The sequence below is a fragment of the Chiroxiphia lanceolata genome, chromosome 3 (assembly GCF_009829145.1).
Source record: "Chiroxiphia lanceolata isolate bChiLan1 chromosome 3, bChiLan1.pri, whole genome shotgun sequence".
Classification (NCBI taxonomy): Eukaryota; Metazoa; Chordata; class Aves; order Passeriformes; family Pipridae; genus Chiroxiphia; species Chiroxiphia lanceolata.
In genome coordinates, this window is record NC_045639.1 from 17,602,473 (window position 1) to 17,624,490 (window position 22,018).

General features: G+C 41.3%; 1 protein-coding gene across 6 annotated transcripts in view; it reads left to right on the forward strand.

The window, feature by feature from the left end:
- The first annotated feature begins 1,723 nt into the window (after positions 1–1,723).
- Positions 1,724–22,018, forward strand: part of ENAH (ENAH actin regulator) — a 90,251-nt gene continuing 69,956 nt past the window's right edge. For 5 of the 6 annotated variants that reach the window (XM_032682671.1, XM_032682674.1, XM_032682672.1 and 2 more), the window contains exon 1: positions 1,775–1,876. In XM_032682671.1, the coding sequence (XP_032538562.1) occupies positions 1,872–1,876 (5 nt within the window). In that variant the 5' untranslated portion in view covers positions 1,775–1,871. Of the gene's footprint in view, positions 1,877–22,018 lie in introns of all 6 variants that reach the window. The other variant, XM_032682676.1, reaches the window with a different exon arrangement.

Here is a 22,018-nt window from a genome sequence, read left to right on the forward strand (position 1 = left end):
GGAGGATGTTCTGGTGATAGGAAGCCCAGATCTTAGGAACTTCATGATGTCTTAAGAACTGAGGTCCACTGTTAGTCATTAGAGTCCTCAGTATTTGCTGGAAGCAATCAAGGTAGTGTTGTTTACCAGACTGAATTGTGTCCCCTTTTTCAGACTGTGTTTACCTTGTGGTCAAAGGTACACAATTTTTAAGACTGCGATGCTGCTTTTCTTCTGATTACTCATCTGCATTTTGTGATTCACCTCAACTGCAACGTTTTCATTGACATCATCTCTAGGCCAGCAAAAACATGTTTTCTTACTAAACTGTTCTTCATTAGCTTCTGTTTCAGAGCCTGTCCTTGTTCCTGAGTTAGTATTTTCTAACAATTGACCATTTTTTTTTCATTGACCACCTCATGTCTTACTGCGTTACTAATACGATTAATTGACAGCGAACAACCCTGCCTCAGTACCACACTGATCGAGGAAGAGATTGTGTGCATAGTGTCAAATAACTGAGATTCATGGTAAAAAAACCTTCAATGTGTGAAACCTACATCAGAAATACATAAAGATATGTATTTCTAGAATTCTTTACTTTTTTTATATCTAAAAGTCTAGACATCTATAAAGAAGATTCATACATATTTATTTCTCATGTACATTTTTAATAACTAGACCCTGGAAAACACTGGTATTCATGGGGGAAAATGAAATCGGAGATGCACAAGCACTAAGATGGCTTAACGGCATTGGAAATCACAAAGACACTTGCTCATCACTTCTTCTAACCGAGACGAAAGAGAGAGAGTATTCCGCTTGGCAGAAAGGAGCCGAACAGGAGCTGGGTTAAAGTTACGCATGAGGTTTGCTGGCTCCGCTGCGGGCACTGAGAACAGAACATGAATTTGCATTTAGGACAAACGCGGGGCTACGGAAAGATGCAGAGCTGAAATAACATTCCTGTGTTCCTGGAAAAGGCTTAGGCCATCGGCTTCCGAGGGCACAGAGGGGCGACTGCCCGCAGTGCTGTCTCCTGTCAGTGCGTGCCGCGCTCGGGCAGCGGGGCTGCCGGGGCTGCCTGTTCTCTCCGGCAACGCCACCGCTGCACCGACCGCCAGGTTCCCGGGCGGACAGAGCCCGGTGAGGCAGCGCAGGGGCCGAGTAGGGAAGGGGAAGGGTCGGCTGATGGATGGGGCCGTTCGCACCCCGAGAGGCGCCGAGCTCCGCTGGCCGGGACGCGGCTCTCCGGCAGCCCATCCTGCCCCTCCGCTCCGAGGCGACTCCCGGGACCGCCGGGGCAGGAGCCGCCGCGGGCGGGCCGATGATTCTCCCCAGGAGCCGGCGCTCCCTCACCTGCGGCCGCCCCGTCCCTCCACCCCCGCCCGCCCCCGTGCCGGGGACGCCGAGCCCCATTGAGCCGCCCGGGCACAGCGCGGCAGTGGGCGCGGCCTTCGCCGCCCGCCCCTTCCTCCCGCCCTCCCTCCCTCCCTCCTGCCGCTGCCCCCCCGCGCCCCCCGCCCGCCACCGCTCCCGCGGCCCCGCCGGTGTCTCCGGCCGCCCCCGCGCTCCCCCCTCCCGTCCTCCTCCTCCTCCTCCCCTTCCTCCTCCTCTCCCCCCGCCCTTCCCGCGCGGTGGTTCGCTCCTCCCCGCCCCTTTCCCCCACCTCTGCCGTCCCCTCCCACCCCCGGCTCCCCGCGGTGGTCTGGCCCGGCCCGGCGGCGGAGGGAGCGGCGGAGCGGGCGGGCGGGCGGCGCTGCCGGGCGGGGGTCGGCTCTCGCTCTCCGGGGGTCTCGCTCTGCGGGGACGCGGCGAGGAGCGGGGCGGAGCGGGGGACACAGCGCGGCGAGCGAGAACGCGGGAGCGGCTCCCCGACCGCGGGCAGCACCATGAGGTGAGCGGCCGGCCCCGGAGCGGGCGGCGGGCGGGGAGGGGGGGGGGGGGATGCTCCGCGCCCCCCGCCTCGGACCGCGCACGGCCGGGAACGGGAATAGGAATAAGAATGGGAAGGAGGGGGGGGCTCGGCTGGCGGCGAGGGAGGGGGCCGGGCCGAGGGGAGCCCCGCGGTGGGGGAAGGGCCCATTGTTAGTGGCGGCGGGGGAAGGGCGGCCCCGCCGTCCCCGTCCCCCCGCGGCGGCGGCGAAGTTGCGGTCGGGGGGCGGCGGCGGGGCCCGGGCCGGGGCGGGGGACGGCCCCGCTCCGGCGCCTCCTCCGGGCCGGGCACGCCGTGAGCCCCGGGCGCCCGTCTCCTTTCTTTCTCTCCCGGTGTTTTTTTTTTTTCCTTCCCCCCTTCCCCTCCGCCTTACCCGGCGCGTGTTGCATTGCAGCAGCAGCTGGGCTTTTCCCTCGGTAATCAATAAGGAGGCGCCGGGGGGCGAGGGAGGAGGGGGGACCCCCCTCTCGGCAGCCGGGAGAGTGTCGCGTTCGGAGATTTGGGATGTAAACACAGAGGTGGCCGCGGCCGGGGCCGGGGGGTGGCCGGGAGGGAGGTGGATGCCTGCCGCCTTCCCGCCGGGAACTCCCGCTCCTCGCCGGCTCATTCATTTGAAGGCGATTTTCTGCCTCCCTGGCCCGTCCCCCCCGCCATCCTCCCCCCCCACCCCAGCTCTCTTTTAGCGCCTGTTCTGCTTCCATAATCTCCTTTCTGGATTGGTGCAGGACCCGCTGAGAAATGCGGCTCGGTGGCCGAGCGCTGGTCTGGCTGCTCGGGGACGCCGTGCTCCCTGTAGGCCTGTCCCTCGCTGGAACAGCTGGGGAAACGAGTTACTCTAGCCTTCCTTTTTTTTTTTTTTTTTTTCCCGTGGAAGTTATTGTCTGCTTTGCGGTTGGATATGAACCTTCTTTGTCTTAAAGATGACCGTAAGTCGTCAGGTTCTTTAGAGTAGAGGTCCGCAAGATCTCCATGATCAAAGTCGGCAGATTCCTCTGGTGCATAAAACTGATGAGCCATTTGAATTCCTTGTAAATTACAGGAAAATCCTAATCAAATTTTTTGAACCGTAAGGGTCCCCCCTTCAGTGCACCTTCAGTGGAAAGGCTAGCATTGCAGCGGGAAGCATGGGAACAGTCTCCCTGCTGTTTTGTTTAGAATTGTGTTCCTGTATTTCCCTCTAGTTTTCTTTGTTAAATGTAGGTATTTATGTCCTGTGTTATTTTAAGCTTTGCTTTGTCTTGTGATAATTTATTTTCGATTATTCACATTGCTCATGTAGAAGTCAGATACCCTGCAGATGAAAAGTTAAAACTTGGAAAACCTACAGTTCGTACCCAGATCTTTTACACAGATGTGTTCTTTTTAATTATCTTGACAGCCTTTAGCACAATGAAATGCTGTTAATCGAGCAGGACTTGGCATAAATTTCTTGGGAAGCCCCGTATAAATTTGGGTTTCTTGCTGGCAAAAAGCACTTGAATTGTGCGGGTGATGCTGAGCGAAGTGAGCTATACCAGCAAGACTGCTCGTTCACTGATGTAACTGTATGTGTGCTAGGACTTCTGCCAGCTTGGAGGGAGCACAAGTATTTCTCTTAACCAGCATAACAGGAAAGTGTCTGGGTTGAACCTACCCTTAGGTTGCTTATTTAGAGCTTTGAATAGTTAACTTGAAGCAGTTAGTAAATGTAGGTAAATGAATATATTACAGATCTAAAACTTTCTACCTGCTTGTGTGCGTATACGTTAAGGTGGTAAGAGGGAAACGTGGTTCCAAGTTGGAGGGTCGCTCTGAGTGGTCTTGGGGTATTTCAAAGAAATCTGACTTCAAGAGCGCTCAGTTCCAAGCCTTTGGAAAAAAGAAGCAAGCTGTACCAATTAAACTGCACAGGCTAAGAAAATGATGTGGTTAAAGAAGTATTCTCTCTATAGAGGCACTATTAAATTCACTCAGTTTTGTTTAATTGGTCTGACTCCAGTACAATGGCAAGCTTTCAGTACATGCTCTCTCTTTGGACTTGTTTAGACTACGATTGACTTGACGGTATATTTCTGAAACATGTTTAAACAGTATCTTCATACTGGATTTTGTTCAGGCAATGTCTTTTGAGGTGTATTTGCTGGTCAAGGCAAGTTGCAATGGGGGAGGAGTGACAGGGTAGGTGGCACAAGTGTCCAGCGTTTCATCTGCAGCTCCTCTGTTTGCAGGTGGTGTTAAATCTTAGCAGTTAATACTAAAAACATACTTTTGGCACAATACCGATGGTCTCTTGGAATGCATAAACTGCATTCTGCCATTGCTGTTAGGCAGGTAAGTATGCAGTTGGCACTCCAAAGAGTACAAAAAGAAGTAGATGAGCGGGGGTGTGTGGGGGGAAAACACCCTCAGTTTCTGTTCTGTCCTTTGGCACATATATATATATATATATATATATATATATTTGTGTGTTCTTGAGCCATCATGAGCCTGATCTAATTCTGATGATTTTGTGTTAAGGTCTTGGATGTTGTCTGCGTGACTAGCTGGACAGTTACTGAAAAACTGGTTTTTCCTTATTTCAAATAAAACTAATCATCATTGTGAAGAGCATCTTGGAATTATAAAATAATCAGCTATTCTGTAAGATGCAAACATCAGCGGTACACAAGAATTAATTCTTGCAGAAGTCTGCTTTGTGTTCAAATTGAAATGATATGCTATTTGAGTAACATCTGTTAGGGGTTTTAGGTTGCTGATAAACTTTGAATATTAAATATCCCAGTTAAATGGTCTTGCCTAAGTATGAAGTTACTTGGATCAGGAGCCAGCTTGAATAGGTCTTGTGTGTCTCTCTCTCTCCTGCCTTAGGTAAACAGCTGATTCCTATGAACACCTGTTGCTCTCTTTGTACTGGGGTTAGCTGACCTAAGTACTCCTCCTAATTCAGTTTCCTGAATGCAGTTATATTATAATAGGTATCCAGGAATCGGCATATTCAGTGAGGTTTCTGTTCACTAGCTGACTGGAATGTGGTGGAGGGAAAAGGTGGTAAAGATCGAGGTAGCAGCACAATTTGGTGCCCTGGTTCTAGTAATAGCATGACTTGCCATCGTATTTGTACAAGAGGAATATGTGTGAACAGACTTTTATTGTAGCATATGCTGAAGCCTGTATTACGGGAGCTGATAAACATAACTCTACTGCTAGGGCTGGGATTCTACGGTGAAGGTTAACTGTATTATCTTAATTTTATTTTATTTTATTTTTTTTGTATCAAGCACATTTTGAATGTTAACTCGAATAAAAATAAATGAGCTTTCCAAGATACTGACTTTTTAAAAATCAAACTGTACAGCCTTCTCTTGGGATTACTACATCCATTTCTTTGTGTGGGAAAGAATTGTTTTTCATTAGTGTGCTAGTCAGAAAGCAGACTGCTTAGTTAGGTTTCATTACCCAAGTTGCAGGAACTGAGAAAGAAACTGTATTTTCAAGGAGTTTTAAATTCTGGTGTTTTCAGAGCTCAGTATAATGCTTTGTTTGTGATGGGCTATTATGTATATCATATATGTGAATTTCATTCCATATTTAGATAAGGCAAACAGCTAAGTTATTATAGATTGTGCCTTTATAGAAAATCATGTCATATCCTCATATTTTCAAGGTAAAAAGTTAGCTAAATTTGTGATCTCTAAACCATACTAAAACTTCTATTTGCTTCCATTCAGCAGCTTTTCTGCTCAAGTATGTTGCTTTAGAAGGTAGTTCATGCTGTTATTTGAAAGTCAGCCTGTTTTGTGCCTGGATTGGTAAGCCCTCATTATATTTTAAATGTTGTGCTGAGAAAACTAATACCATACTCACTGTTTACTGAGTGAAAGCCCACAGCAGCAGTAACAAAACGTGTACCTTCATTAGGACTAGGAATTCTTGAAGGAACCCACACACGTTTCCTAGGGTTTCCAGGAAGGTGGGTATACAAGAACATTATTAGTGCCCGTAGTACAGTTCAATATACTGCAATAGCTGCACTTATTTAAGGTAGCAAAATACACAGCAGCAAAGGCATTAATTTTGATGGTGACATTAAGTTACTATGTGCAGTGATATGTAAGGTAAGGCTTTGGAATCGTGCCTTCACTTTAGTTTTAATAATAGCCTGAATAGTGTATTTGAAGTAGAAAGCTTAATTTAGTTGAGAAATATTTGACAAAATGTTGGAAGTGCAAGCAGGCAGTTAAATTAGGCTGGATACGCATAACTGCAACCAATACAGTTCCTAAAATTGCTTGTATCTCAAGAGAAAAATTGGTGGTGTAGGCAGGTTTTTTTCAGGTGGATACAAGAATTCAGGTTACTTTCCTTTTTCTTAAGTAAACTAACAGATGGACTGAGTCATTTGTCTGCGGTCTTTAGCTTGCACTTTATTTGTGAGAGTTGCAAGTAATTTTTGGACAGGTTGTTTCTGCCCACCTGATATGGAATCTGACAGTTGTTTTGCCCTCAGGGCCTCTGGATAGTTTAGTGAACTATTTTGATAGTAAAAGTATAAGTCTTTAAAAAATTACCATGTGAATGGAGAGTGCAGGAATCAGAATACAATTTTTTTAGAAGAAGCTATTTATGGCCATCTTAGCAATTATGTTGTCAACCTCTAAAAATTAGAAACAGTCTGGGAGTTCATATCATTCAGGAATGCTCACTGGAAGGGCATGTACAAGTTTTTTCTTGACTCTGATTCAGAGTTTCATGTTTTTTGTTGGAGGTCAGACAACAGGACTGAGTGAGTTGGTGTCCCACTTCAGGCCACTATAGCGTAAAAGCCTTTTTTCTACGCTTCCATAAAAAGGAGAACAATTTTTCTCCCAGCACCTGTTTCAGTGAATGCTTTGCCCCGAGTGACGTATCTTGGTGCTGCCTTAGGCATGTGATTGGAAATACTTTGTAATGGGGACTGCTTCTTGCCATGCCAGGGCATTTCATGCAGAACTATGGCAGAAGTAGGTTATTGAACCACTGGATGGAGTCATTTGCTTTCATTACTAGAGAGCAAATGCATTTTGTGAAACAGATATTATTCCCTTCTTTACTTTGACCTTTCATCTAGAATTGCTTTTGACAGTTCATGCCTGCTTCCACTCAGCAGTGTAGAAATGCGTGTGCCAGCTCTTTAGGCATCCAGACATGTTTAGGTTTTAAAAGTGCTGTAGTGTTGAGAGAAAGCAGAAGATATGCGCTTTTTATGTTCGATTCCAAAAAATTTGACTTTTAGTAGTAGCTAAAATTAAATGTAGTGGTGACAGAAGTCACACAAGCCTTGTTGAGCTACCTCAATATATAAGTAATTTTTGGTGATGCCTATCTCACTTCCCCAGCCCGCCTTTCCCTGCCAGTCTTTGGGAATTGTATAAAACTACCTTGTGTTCTTGGGGTGTTAGATTCTCTTGGAATGAATAAAGGAGGGAAGCTGCTTTTGTGTCTGTCTGTATTTAAATCTACCAGGTGAAGAGCCAGTGTTGTGTCCCTACTGCCCCTTTCCTGCCCTAATTTCCCATGTTGTTCTCACAAACCTGGAAAAGAACACAGTTTGTATAAAGCTTTTTCGGTTGATTAAAATACAGACTCTTTTTCCCCTTTTAGAAATAGCTGCACTACCTTATTTTAACTTTTAAATTTTCTAACATGTGAAATAAAAAGATACATCTAAGTAACTGAGTCTGATTTGAAAATGCTCTGTACCAGTACAGGTCCATAGACGAAAACATTGAGTTTTACTCCAGATACTCCTAATTAATTGTTGTAGTAACTGTTCAGCCTTTCTCCTGCTATCACTTGTTACAAGTATCCTTCAGTGTAGCCATTTCATGATTAATGTTAAAAAAGTTCCGAAAAAGAACGTGAGTACTGCACTTACCAACTTTTGACAGCGTTATGCATGTGCTCGTCCTAATGTGATAGTTCCATAGGCACTTATGGGAGGCTTATGGAACTGCTGCTGGGGAGGTGATATGACATCTTCCTGGGTCTGCTGCCCAAATGTTAGTGACAACGTGGTGGAGAAAACGGGACTGTTCAGTGTGACGTGAAAGGAATTGTCAATCCACTTTGGATTAGTCTTTCCGGTTGAACTGCTAAGTGTTAAGCACATATTTTGGGAATCAATGCACAAGTAAATGTGAGGAGCTGAAGTAAGATTCTGTTGTCTCTGTGAGTAATCTTTAGGCAAGGCTCATTAAAAGAAAACACAGTAAATATTCAGGCAAAAAATAATCTGCTCTTAGTTTCACATGTTGAAAATTCTCCAGGCGAAGCTGTCTTACATAAAGAAAGAATAGTAAAAACTATTTCAGTTTAGTGCAAAACTAGTCTGCCTCTTTGCTAAGTGAGTGGGTTGGTGGCGATTTTTTTTCTTTTTCTCTTTTGCTTTTTTTTAAAATTATGGTAAAGAAAGGTGCTGACACCAGGTGATGTATGAGGGAAAGAAGTGGAAACTGATTGCACTCCAGAGGGTGATACAAAAATGCTACTTCGCTGGACTGGTGTGCTGCCAGAAGTAACTCCGTAAACTCTAGTTCGAGGCACAAACATGATTGGAAGGGTTTTGTTTCAAACATTCCCTCATTCCTTTGGGTTTTTTTGTTACAAATTTCAAACTTCTGTTTCCTGAATTGAGTTCCAATGTAAATCTAAACTTACTGCAAATTCTGTAAAGAAGGTGAGGTGGGTGTGTGCTATAATAGCCGCCTAGTTCAAAACAGAAAAAGTTTTAAAACTTGGAATTTAGCAGAACAGTAAAAGAACAAGAGTAATCACTAGATTACCTACTCAGTTCAGTGTTATTCTGACCAAGGCTGAGGAGAGAGGTCCGTCTTGGAAAGCTAGAAGGGAATCCGTGTCTAATCATGAGTAGAAGGAAGAGCATCTGACTGGTTAGAGCACTTAAGTATTAAGTATTTGAACTTAAGCAGAAGTTAAATCCAGTACTTCAGTTGCTTCTTCAGTGTTTTGGAGAGTAAATGAGAATGAGGTTTTGTAGCATTTCAATGGTTTTTAGCTAAGGAGCAGAAGTGCAGTAGTGGCTTTCGGATGAAAATTTTTACTTGAGATTGAGGAAGACGACCAAAGCATCAAATACATGAAAGAAGTAAATCATACAAATTCTCCACCTTAAAGATCTTGTGCTGCAATCTCAAGGATTGTGGTGATACTGTTCTAGTTTCCACAATGCACTGTGATGAGTCCAGTAGCCTTTGGTTACTGGACTGTGTTAACTGCATCATATATGAATTATCCTCAAAATGATTACTGCTGCACTTTACATCTGATCTTGTAACTAAGTTGTGAGGTGAAGAGATCTGACCTGCTGGGTTCAGGGGCTTCATTTTGTATTTTGGCAGCACCTTTGAGTAGTCTTTTCTTAAAGTTTGGAGGAATAGGTCGTCTTAGGCCTCTTGCTTTGGCGTACTATAAAGGCTAAAAACCAAAGAGTATTCTTGTATATTTTATTTGATGTGCCTTTCTTACTCTCTGAAAGAATAGTTCGATGTTCCTGTAATTACCACTGTTTCCAACAGTAGCTAAATCCACAAATGGATGGCAATAACATAAACACAAGGGTTGCCTTGCAGGTTATGAATACTGGTTGCTGTAGCTGTGTTGCTCTAAGGATATAAACAAGACAAAAGTTTTATGAGGACAGGCACTGTCTTTTATTAGATCAACTGCTGCAGTGGCAGGGAACAGGACACAGGCAAGCTTTCAGGCATCCAAGTGCTGAGTTCCTGAGAAAGTTACTCAATTGTTTGGAGACACCATGTGGAGGTTTTGTACTCTCTGGATTGTCGCAGGCACGTTGCAGCTACAGGTAAATGTTGCTGTGTTATTTTTTTATACATAACTCATAGTTTTGATGCCTGACCTAGTAGCAATATATGGTCCAATTCTTATTTCAAAGAATAAGGAATTAAGTGCTTTATAACAGGTTAGCAGCTGTAGGATGTTGTTTAAATGGCCACTTGTTTTTGTATTACTCTGCAAAGATGATGTCTGCATGAAGGATGTGGAGATTGCTTTGCAGAGAGCAATGTCAAAAGGTAAACCTGGGAAAATACTTCTCAAATGTTACTGTTCCTGTGCAAAGCACGACGATGTATTTTCCTTTGAAGCATCTGACTACTGGAGATCACTGGGGGGGAAAAATGCTTGGAATGCCTTGTTTAAAGAGTTCATTTTTTGTTATTTTTGTGGTGACATGGTCTTGGTCACTAGTGTGGCTTTTGTATAGTAAATCTGTAAGATGCAGACAGCGTATTGCACTGCAAGGGTTGCATCTTTAGAAGTGACTAATGCTTAATAATACTTAATAGTAGGATTTTATTTTTGCCCTGTTGAAATCCCTAGTTACTCATCACGCGATAGAGGAGTGTACAGTTAAGCCAGTTCTGAGTCCTCTGAATTTCTTGCCTTAGATTCATATATCCTTTTCTTAGGGCAGATGGTTGCAAAACAAGGAACCTCTCCTCTTGCACTGCTCCCTGCCTCAACAACAAAAAGAAAACACTGTTCCTTATACGTTCTGTTAACCTCTGTGTGCTACCTGTGCAGGTGTTCGCTTGTTTGGGTTTTCCAGTACTTGATGCACAATCTTCACCTACAATAAGGTATCGGATTTCTATCCAGTCCATTCTGTCTCTCACTAGTTGTGAATAAAGAGGAAGAGAAGTGACTGTATGATAAGAGAAATCTCTGGCTGTTTTGAATTGGGAGGTGTTTGCTACCTTGTTCATCCATGGTATATGGCTTTTTGTTAACTAGGCCTTCTTAGTAAAGCCTTCATGATGTCTTTCCTTAACTTGTTCCTCTAAGTAAATTGCATGTATTTTGTAAGTGCTGTTAGGATGAAGTCTGTCACTGTAACTGTTAGGAATGCTTTCAGGTTTGGTGATTTGAGTAGTGGCAGTCTCAGTATTCAACATCCATATATTTGAAATCTCCCATTTTTTCCTCCTGGATTGAACAGAACTCCCTCTCCTCAAGTATGTCTGCAATTGGGGTTGGGGTAGGTGTAGGCAGTGGACTCATCTCAAAGCCCAGTCATTAGATATTTTGGTTGTAACTCTCAGGGAGCTTACCATGGTTTTGTGTGGGAATGGAGAGGGTGTTTAAAAAAACAGTAAAAAACCAAAAAACTGAGAGGATTCTCTCCAATTTGTTGATGCATATTTTCATATAACTTATGGTGTATCAATTTCCAAACCACCTGAGTGATTGTAATTTTCTTATTCTTCAGGGAACAGGAAAAAATTTTATGCAACTCATACTGTCTGACAAAAAACTTTCTTTCCCACAAAGAGATACACAGTTTTAAGTGTCCACATATAGTTTATCTTCAGAATTCATAACAGATCTTAAATTCAAAGTAGTTTGGGTTGATGCTCATTTTTATTTTTTTTAAAAACAAACCCAGTCCCCCAAACAAAACAAAGCAAAACCATTTAGAAATAAAGCCACAGGCTTTTCTTCTAGAAGTTTCACGCCTTGATTTTTTTTTTTTACATAGTATGACAGAAATACTGTATAAAATGATGAAAATGTTTCACACTTAAGAATGGTCTGAGAACTTTTTCTTGGTCATAACTATAGAATTAAAATGCTGCTGGCCAGATGCATTGCAGCAGTTAATTTTCTCTCGGCAGCACCATACCCTACAGCTGTTTAAATGTAGAGAATCAGTTTAAAACAGAGTGAGTGTTAGATATAGCATCTTGGGTAGATTGGTGACAAGGGTAAGAGTTTTATGCCATGGATTTTCTGTTTCTCAGGAAGACTGGGGTTAATTGTGGCTTGGCAAGTTAAAAAAAAAAAAAAGTTCCATATTGTTTTTCTGCAGTAGATTCCTGTTGCTATGCAACAAACAGAATGTCACTTAGTACAGGATATATTAAATTGGTATTCCCGGCACATATCTCTGCCCGTTCATTTTATACTTTAACAGGAGGGTATGGTTCTGGCTTCCTGTAGGACTGTAGTATGAAGTATATATTTGAGCTTCTATTCTGGTGCTTGCTGTAGCTGCGGTGACGTCAGTGCACTTGCAGAGCCTTTCTTTGTTTTCGGCTGGATGGGACACCTGTGCAACACAACCAGGCTTCCACACAGACAAAAAGGGGTGGTGGTTATCTTTCCCTGTGGTGGGTTGGTATTGCCAAGCAACGTGTTAACACTTCAGAAGGGAGAAATTTCTTAGAGGGGAAAAAATATTAGGCTGTGAATTCTGAAAACCTTTGTGTGTGATGCTGAGAAAATTAATGCAGATGGCATTGTATGAATCTTTCAACCAAAAGGTCCAGTAAATTTTTAATTATTAGAATCAACTTTGATATTTGAATATGTTGATATTTCCTCTCCCTACCTTTCTGTTCCCCCCCCAAGTGCTAAAACCAACCAATCTCAGCATCTGAACTCTTTAGATTTGCTCTTGATGGATTCTAGAATAGATGCTTAGGGCGTGTTTGGGAAAATTACTCTCTATGGCTCTGGAACCAGTAATTAAGTAATGGACAAATGACAACATCTGGTAAGACATTATTTTATAATCTAGTTAATCTTCTGTAGTAGAGAAGAAGACAAAAATGATTGGAAAGCTAGAAGGATGTTAATTTGATCTTTGCCTCAAAGTCTGTCATGCAGTATAGATGGCTGAAATACAGAAACTTGAAAGCTGGGGATTTGTAATACTGCGCTTTTAGAAAGCATGCATTGTGTCTTACATGCCATCATATTTATACTGTGTAATGACCCATCTTATTTTAAGCAGTTCTGTGAATTTTATTGTGGATTTTGAAAGCCAGTTTACAAAAATCTTATCTGAAATTAAGTTAGGAACTAAAATTAGCAGGTCAAATGCTTGCCACTGTTTCTGCTCTTAGAACTGAAAGATGCCATTGTCTACTATCTCTTTAAATTGTCGGTCTGAAGCAGGTTTGAAAGTAGCTGGTTTTTAAAGTACTGTAGTAAATGTATTTATGTGTGGCTTCTTAAAGCAGAAATCAAAAGGAAGAATAAAGTTCTGAAAGATTTAAAACACTTCTCAGTACTGTACTCTTGCTTGTTTTGCCAAGGGGGTGCCTCTAATCTATAAAGCATCATTGAGCAAACGACCTTTAGTAATACAAATTTCTTTCTTGTAGTCTGATGCCTAATTCAGACCTCAATGCAGGGAGTTCTGTGCCTGTTCTTAAGCAGACCCAGTAAAAAGCATTCCTCTCTGTACAGAAAGAGAACTTGATATAACTTAAAAAATTCTTATGGCATTTGGTGAGATCAAACCTGAGCTCTGTCACAGAGAAATGATTTAAATATATGGATGGGGATGCTTGGGGGCTTTTTACTCTCTGTTTTGGGAAGAGAAATCTTTGCTTCTGTTGCACAGCTGTTTGGTAAGAATGAGTAAACTGCTTGTGGCTTTCAGTGCTATGATGGCTTGTTTTAATTTTATCTTTTGACACAGGAAACAGTAGGAATTTGTAAAACTGTCTCTACTTCTTAAGGAGGTAGCAGAATGTAATTTAGTTGTGAAGTTAACGATCTATCTGTAACTTTAATGACATGAACTTATTTTAATGTGTAGATGGAGAAGTTCTAGAATATACACGGGAAATCAGGAAACTTGAGATTAAATTATAAGTAGTGTGTTGGTGGGCTACTTGGGTAAGTCTTAAAGGAACTCAAAGTAGAAAGTGGATGTTCTAAAAACACTGATTGTAGGGCAAAGAGCATTTAAAAGTTAAGCTCAGGTGCTGTGGCGCAATAAATAGGGCTGTAACAAAATGGTCAGCTTTTCATATCCGTCGTCTTCCCCCCAAATTGAAAATAAATTGTGATACTGGTAGTCCAGAGTTCTGTTTGGGGTTTGAAAAGAAATCAATACATTCTTCATGTATGTGTGACCAGTGACACCAGCCTGCTAGCTCTTGGTCATTAATTAATACCTGCGTGCATATACTATATGCAGAATTATCTTAAAAAGGATGTCGAAGCATGTGAATGATTATATGCTATTTTTTCCTCCCCTACAATAGAGACTGGATTCTGCTTTGCAGAAAGAAATAGATTGGGGTTTGAAGGTTGCTTTTCTTTTTGTTTTAGGTTGTCTTTCTCTGTTGCAGGGGTTAGAAAGTCTCTAATGAGTGAGGTAGGGAATTGCTTGAAGATAAGATGATTTCATGGACTCAGCTCAGTGTTTTCTGCAAGAATGACTGCTTTTTATTTTTCAAAGAATTTCTGTCGTTTGGTGCTGGCTGAGTTGTTCAGAGTTGTCAGTGGTGTTCATTAGCTGTGTCCTGACTTGTTATCTTGCTGACTAATTTAAGTCTATGGGCCCAATCTGTCAAAATATTAAATTATTCAGCATATATCTTTGTCCTTTAAAGCACAGAGAACATTATATGGCCACTAAAGACAAAGGGGGCCCTAGATCATCTTGGATTAAATGATCAGCATCAGAAGGCTTGGTGCACCAGTTGTTGTGCTTCAGCTCTCCAGTGGAGGAAACAACTTCCAGTCTTTAATTTCCAACTTTTGCTTATTTCTTAAAAAAGAAGCATGTTCAAGTTTAAAGCTCTCAAATGATCTGTTTTATTACACTGTGCTTAAACTGCGAATAACTACTGAATTTGGTATTCAGAACAAGTTTTGATTAATGTGCAAAAAACGTCACTACACATTGAATAATGAAGAAACCTACTAGCTGTTCGTTTACTCCTCAGTTCATCTATCCGAAGTCAGAGGCAGTCTGAGAAAAAAGGTGGGAGGGGTGAGAGGAGTAAGTATATAACTAAGACTTTTTAATGGTTTTACAACTGTAAGTCACTCCTTCCTTCATATATAAGCAGCCAGAACTGTTAGTCGTTCTTAACTCTTGTAATTTTTTTTAACTTTGAAGCTTATTTTTTAACCATAAGACAGTGTAACTTTTTGTGTTCTTTAAAAGTTGAAATACTAAGCCAAGCATAATGTGCCATGATATTTGAAATAGACATAGATTTGGAACAGCTAGATTGTCAGACGCGTGTTCTCCCTAAAATCACTGTAACTTTTGGTACTTCTTGTCTTATTAGTAGAACATGCACATGCAGGAAGCTGGAAATGTGATTATGGCAAGGTGTGCTTACCAGACAGAAACACGTAGATTCCATAGGTTCTGGAATCTATGGTCTCCTTTTACTATGCTTAATCAGAATTGCTAACTTCAACCAAGCTAAGATCCATCAGTAGTTATCTGCCAGTTTTTGAGATAGGACTGGGACACTTAATTCGTTGTTCTAGTGGTTTGTGTAGGTTAGACCAGGTGGCTTTTTCTGAAGATACTTCAAATTGGTCTAAGTTGATCTCTGTGTTGTCTTATATAATGGGACAGTCCTCTTCGGTGACTCCTTTTAGATACTGAGAGGTGCAACTGGTCTATAATGATGATGAAATGGTCACTGTAATGTGTTTTGGCCATGTATGGCAGATGTAGGCCTGGTTATTAAGAAAGGAGGTGTTGTAGTACCCTCTGAGGAGCGAGGAACAGGTTTTCAAAATAACTGTACATGTTCTCTGGCTATGTCTTTGTAGGGTCTGAGGAAAAATGATACCGGGGACCAGTCTGGTCAGACAGATCTTTTTTCTGCAGACTCTGGTCTGTAGACTGCAGTTTGGGCACGTCAGTTAAATGCATCTTTAATCTGAGACGGTATCACCTATCAGGAAACTTACTCCATTCTGAATTATGTTTGGAGTTTGTCTCACTGTGTGATTTAATCTTGCTGCATATTAAGACTTCCATGCTCACTAACTGTGGACAGTACAGAACAGTTTATTCTCTCCAAAGTTACATCTAGTGTATATGAGGCTTCATGTTTCTCATAAGTCTTTTCAAGATTAAAATCACCAATTTCATTAATATCTCACTGTGATCTGTATTTAGACATCCTGCCAGTTGTTACTCTCCACTTGGTCTACATAATTTGGAAGCTGAGGCTGATAGTTGTCTCATTTGTCATGTACTGATTTGCATCTGTTCATTGGAACGTATCTAAATGTAGACCTGAACTTTTTTTCTCCAGGCATTTTCTGGTATGCCAGTATTATTCAGAATTCTTACCCTACTTGCTTACATCTTCTTCTGGGTTTTTGTCCTCTCTGATGATAGCAAGCATATTCTTCCATCTCTTTATTGTTCTGCTGCAGCACAGGCATTGCAAAACTGCACTCCATATAATTTCTCTGAGTGTAGTATTGATAGCTGGTGTCTGAATATGGTTTTCAAAACTCCTTTCCGCTCTCCTTACAACAATTTTTGTATATATATCTCTCTTACAAAAATGTCCTGTGAATTCTGTCAAGAACCTATACTAGAAGTCATACTACAGTATCTGCTACTTCTCTATGATAATAAGAATAGGACTCCAGAACTAGAGGAAACTAAACTTATCTGACATTATTAGTTCATAAGTAGCATTGAAGATGTATTTGTTATTTTTTTAGCAGGTTTTCACTGGTGTTTTTCTTGGGAGTGAAGTTAAATGTAAGTTCTTTATAACCCTGACAGCTTGCTTCCTGTCCTGTTCAGAACCTCTGCTCTGGATGTAACACTGAGCCACGGGCTTCTGCAAACCTGACTGACATCCCTCCATGGTCTGGGGTTCTGAACACCAGCTGAAAACATGGTGGTAATGATTTCAGGGGAAATTTTGCTGAGTGTCTCCTCAGCTTGGAATTGAATCTGTTCAGCGTAAGCCAAACAACTGCAGTCTCCTGAAAACCAAGGCTCGTAGCCATGACATTCAGCGTTTTCTCATAGGGAAAAGATACATAGTAAATGCAGGCACAAAGTACACGAAAAAAGTCATCTGTCGTAGTTGAAGCTTGCAGATTTTTACACAATTGAGAACATGGGCTTTGTAAAAAGCAGCGTGGAGCAATCTGTTGCTGGTATCACTGATAGTATCATGGAGAAAAGACTAAAGCTTAAAGAATGAGAATGGTATCAGCTTCCTTGGTAATGCTTGGGGGTATGATGTTGAGAAGGATTACCCTCTTGGGATCCAAGCAGGATATGACAGTTTATGGGGCAAGATGTTGGGCTACAACCTACTGATAATAACCTAAGAGAGGGGAGGAGGTTGGTTTTGTGGGAATAACCCTCTTTTTACTGTAAACTCGTTTTGCTGTAGCTACACAATTGCAGCATGCTTCAGGTTTCATTCCCTTACCGTGGTACCGGGGTGTTGCAGGCGCCTGATTAAAATCCTTTCAGTCAGACCCAGGCTGTTGTTTGCTGCAGTGGATTGTAGCAGAGTTCTGTGCTGAATCTTAAACTTGCTCTGACTTTCAGGAGAAACTCCAGGTTTTCATCAGAATGAGTTATACTGTCCTAACAGGAATCTACATAGTCTAGAAACCTTGAAGGAAGTCTAATGCATTCAAGAGTATTTTGTGACCTGTGGTCAGTCTGTTATTCTACAGTGTAAAGCCAATTGTTTTTCTAAAACAAAATGTTTTACATGAAAATAAATCTCTGATTGAAGAAGCATTGTTCTGTACAATGAGAGTTAATTTTGCTGAGATGTAATTAGCAGTACTCAAGGCATCCGCACCTGGCAAAAATACTACCTGAAAAGATAAGTGGTTTTACCTCCTTTGTACACAGCTTATTTGTGTTTCACAGTAGCCTGAAAGTGTTGGAAATACTGCTAGACAGTGTTATTAAATACTAATTTTCTGTGTAGCTAGTTGGTACACTTAGGGGATAAGCTCTTAAACGGGTAATCATGGATTATTTACTTCTAGAAACTAGCTGAATTTTCATTAAAAAGTGTCACTATGGCCACTTCTGTCTGCAAAATAGCTTGAAAATGCAAAAGCCTTTTCACTTTCCTTTTGTGTTGCAACAAGCCACTGTTTGTAGTTTTGGTCTTTTCATAGAGTTTCTTTTGTCTCCTGTACACTGCTGAGCATCTTTAGGTTTAGGTGAGTAACTTCATGCTGCTTGACTCCCTATTGGAAATTAGGCTTAAAATGTTTCATAGACAGTATGGAAGAACAGATCATGAGGAGAATGGAAGTGGGGAGAGTGCCCAAGCTTTTTATCCAGCTCTAGCGAATGCATGTACAGAGAGAGTTTAACTTACTCTTTTAAGTAAAATCCAGAGGTGCAAGGTAAGTGGCCATTTTTCCTAGCAGGAGCATCGCATTCCTTTCAAAAATGAGTGCTGCTTTTTGCTCTCTGCTGTTAATCTTAACTAATGAGACCAGCAAAGACACAAATGAAAACCTGGAACAGATAGTTACATTTTAAACCTCTGTCATTGGAATTCCTAATGAAACAAATGGTTTCTCCCTTTACTTGGCAGTCAGTGTCTTTCTGATAACCTGTCAAGGGTGCTTTCCAAGGGTGATTGTTGTAGGGTTACAGATACCTGTAGATGGGATGATTAGGAGAACGTCCACAAGACCATCTTTATAGCTTGGCTTTGTAGCCCAGTGGTTGTGGAGCTGCTACCAAAAAACATAACAGGGTGAACAGGACTTGACTGATAGTGGAGTTTTCAAACTTGTGTAATGCATATAACCATTGTCATTTTCTGTGATTTACCCCAATAACTTAGCTCAGTACAAGGTTTTAGAATTTAATTAGGCTTGGTCAAAATAGATGTAGTTTATAAAGCTTATCTGCTCTGTGCTTTGTCCGAGCTTCAGTAAATGCTGATAAGTGATGTCTAACACTTCCTAATATTGTAGTTCATTGTGAACTTTGTGGAAATGAGAGTAGAATCATAATTTTTTTTATTTAAACCTGTATCTGCTTTTTTGCCATTGTTCTTGTCTTAAAAATTTTGAAGTTAATGGAATGTTATTTTGTGATGTCAGTTAAAGCTATTTAAAAAAGATTTTATTCCTGTAAAGATCTCTAAATTTTTTTCTGTGATTGGGCAGCTGAAGTATCAAGTCTACATTTAGCTTACATTTATTTTTTTTTTTATATACTGTGTTTGTAAAATAGGTTCTTGTCTGAAAATGAGAGGTTTTGTTTCCTATCTTTAGAATGTCTTGAACTATGGTTTAGGCAAGGCTGGGTCAGCTCAAACCACTTTAGAATCTTATTTGCTCATCCTCAGAGATAATAATGTAAAAAGCCATTTCAAAAAGTGGCTGCAGGCTGTAGAAGCCCCAAGACTTCCCCCAGTATTTCCCCAGTGTGGGGAGAACTTTAGTGACAGCCTGTGTACTCTGTGTGACCATGGCGAAATATGCTGGGATTATTTGCAGCTCTATTTGATCCATGGAATGCACTGCATCTATTGTTAGCTCTCCAGCTGAAGCAAGAGCAGGAGTTGTTTTTCTTCTTTGACATTGCAGCAGGTCTGGCTAGACACTGCTGTATCTGTCTTGAGTAGTTAAGGGTGATAGTATTGGCAAACTTCCCATCCTTTTAGTAGCCGTGGGGGAGCTGAGATGTGGGAGATCATAACTTATGTGGTTGGGTTTGCTTTTTAAATTCTTCAGAAGGCTGCAGGCAGTATATCTCTGGAAGCCTATAAAGTTCACTGTGTTCAGCTTCCTTGTTCAGTTTAGAGTCTCTTGGAAGCACAAACGCTTTTCCTGGATAATTCCTTACCTCAGAGATTAAACACTGTGTGTGATAGCAGTGAGGACAACATTGTCACATCTAGCCTGTAAACACAACAGCCTCGCTAACCCACATACATGTGATTCTTTGCTGTTGCCTGTTGCAGAAGTGATCATAATCCTCTTTTATTTTCTCCTCAGTGTAAAATTTGGATATTGAACTCTTCGGTTTCATTGCAGAGCACACAGATCTTTTCGTTCTCTCAAATTCAGTCTTAGTCTGCATTGTACTTCAGTGTCTCTTCTTTCTCAGTTTCTCCCATCTGATAGCATGCTGTAAGAGGGGCATGGAGCAATGCTTTTCTCATGTTGCCTGATAACTAGAGAACAGGCCTTTTAGGGCCTTGGTTTAGGTTGATCTGTTTGTTATGAAATATTAGAGAAAAATATATCAAAAGTAGTGTAGCCATAGATTGTGTGAAATAATGCAAATAGATTTGAAAGCTGTTATAGCTAAAATTAATGCCAGATTAAAAAAGAAAGCTTGCCAAGATTTCCCCAGTGGTGATCCCTGGGCAGAGTGGCTGTTTATTTAAACTGGGACTTCCTTCTGACTACTTAAAACAATAGAAAATGACTCTTTATCTAAAAGACTTTGCTTCCTATCTTAGATTTAACTGCCTTGATAACAAAACAAAGAAAACAGGATGTATAATTTAAATAAGACAAATTTCAGAGTTCTGTGATTCCCTGCCCATGGAAAGAGTTTGGGTTTGTGTGAGCGGGAAAGATTTCAGTGTTAGAGTAGCATTAAAACAGAGAAGTGCCCTGCTAGGGCAGACCAGTGTTTGATGCAGTCCCATACACTGTCTTGGAGAGTAGCAATAGGAGAAGCTGCTTGGAAGAAACCACCAGCAGCCCCTTAGAAATCCCTTTTCCTCCCCCTCTGCCAGCACCCTACAATCCATTGTCTGTTTCAAGGTGTTTTGGAACATGCCTATTGATTCCTTTTATTAATTTTTTTTTTTTAAGAACCTGTTATCTGTGAATTCTTCTAATTCCTTTTTAGCTTGCTGATCTTATCTGCATCCATAACTTCCTGTAGCAGCAAAGTCCAGAAATTCACTGTCTCTGTATGTAACTTTTTAACCTTTAGGGTGGTAGGGATTTATGTTTAAGTCAAATCAAAAGCTCAGATTTGGCAACTGGCTTCACTTTGCCCTGTCATTGTGAGTTCTACTTCTGTTAAGCAGCCTGGTTTATGGTATGCAGTACAGTACAGTGAATATATTTCTTTGCAAGTGAAGTGACAAGGAGGAGTAATCATGTTTTTTGTGCTATTGTAAGACCAAAAGGGCATTGTTAATTTTCCTTGGCGTGGATTAAGTGGATATGCAGCTGAAGGATTTTAGACTATCCAAGTAGCACCTTCCAATTTATTCCTTTTAGCAAATAAAGGTCTGCACTAGTAAGGAGAGATCTCTCTAAACATTTTGACAATTTTTTGACAGGTTACTTTGGTGATTGCTCTAGCAGTTTGTAATATTTTTATGGAACTGTTTCTATAAAAGTATTCTTTGTGTGTCTAGCACAGAGGCAGTACATGTTGCGTAATTTTTGTGGCTGGAGGGAAGAGCTTGAAACTTGTGCAGCTCCTGTGTATAATTTACATTATGCAGGAACAGGGTTTCCTTGCAGCTATTGCATCAGGTCACTGTCCTGCTGCTGTACCTGGCTCATTACAGGTCAGTTTTGCTCTTTTTTCTTTTTCCCTTAGTTTTTTTTTAACTGTACCCAGGTAGCTGTGTTGAGAACAAAACACAAAAACCAGAGTGGAAATGCTATGACACAGGGGAATATTAAATTTGCAAGTTTAGAGCATGTAATGCAGGAATACTAGTATTAAGTTGTTTTTAAATTCACAGCATCCTTGTAAGTCAGGAGAAAAGTCAATACATTTTTATGGAGTAGTAGTATCGGTTGGCTCTTCAACATTCCTTTCCTCTGTCTCCTTGTTACCAGAGTTGTAAAACTAAAACACGGTGACCTCAGAAGATAGTTATGGTGGCAGCACTCTATATACTGTGACTTTGATGGAAGTGTTTTACTTGGCACTTGAGTTTTTCAGTGTAAGTATGTATTGACTGAAAAAAACCCCACCATCTATAAGATCACAGTTAAAAGTCTAGTGCAGTGCTTGAAATGACTCCTCTTTTAAGTTGTATCCAGGCTATTACATTCTTGTTGCTTATATTCGTGGGTTGGCATAGTTTGTGTATTGTGAATGTTAGGATTACTCTGGGAATTTTCACATAAAATTTCTGGATGTTTTAAGTCTTAATCTGACACTAATGAAGGTTTTGGGCTTGATTTCTCTTACATCCTCCATTACCATGAACAGGTGTAGGAGTAATTCTTCAGTGATGAAAAGTGGAAGTTTTGTGGGCTTTGGATATTGAAGATGTTAACAGTCTAATATTGGATTACAGGCAAGAAACTGATGAGTAAGAA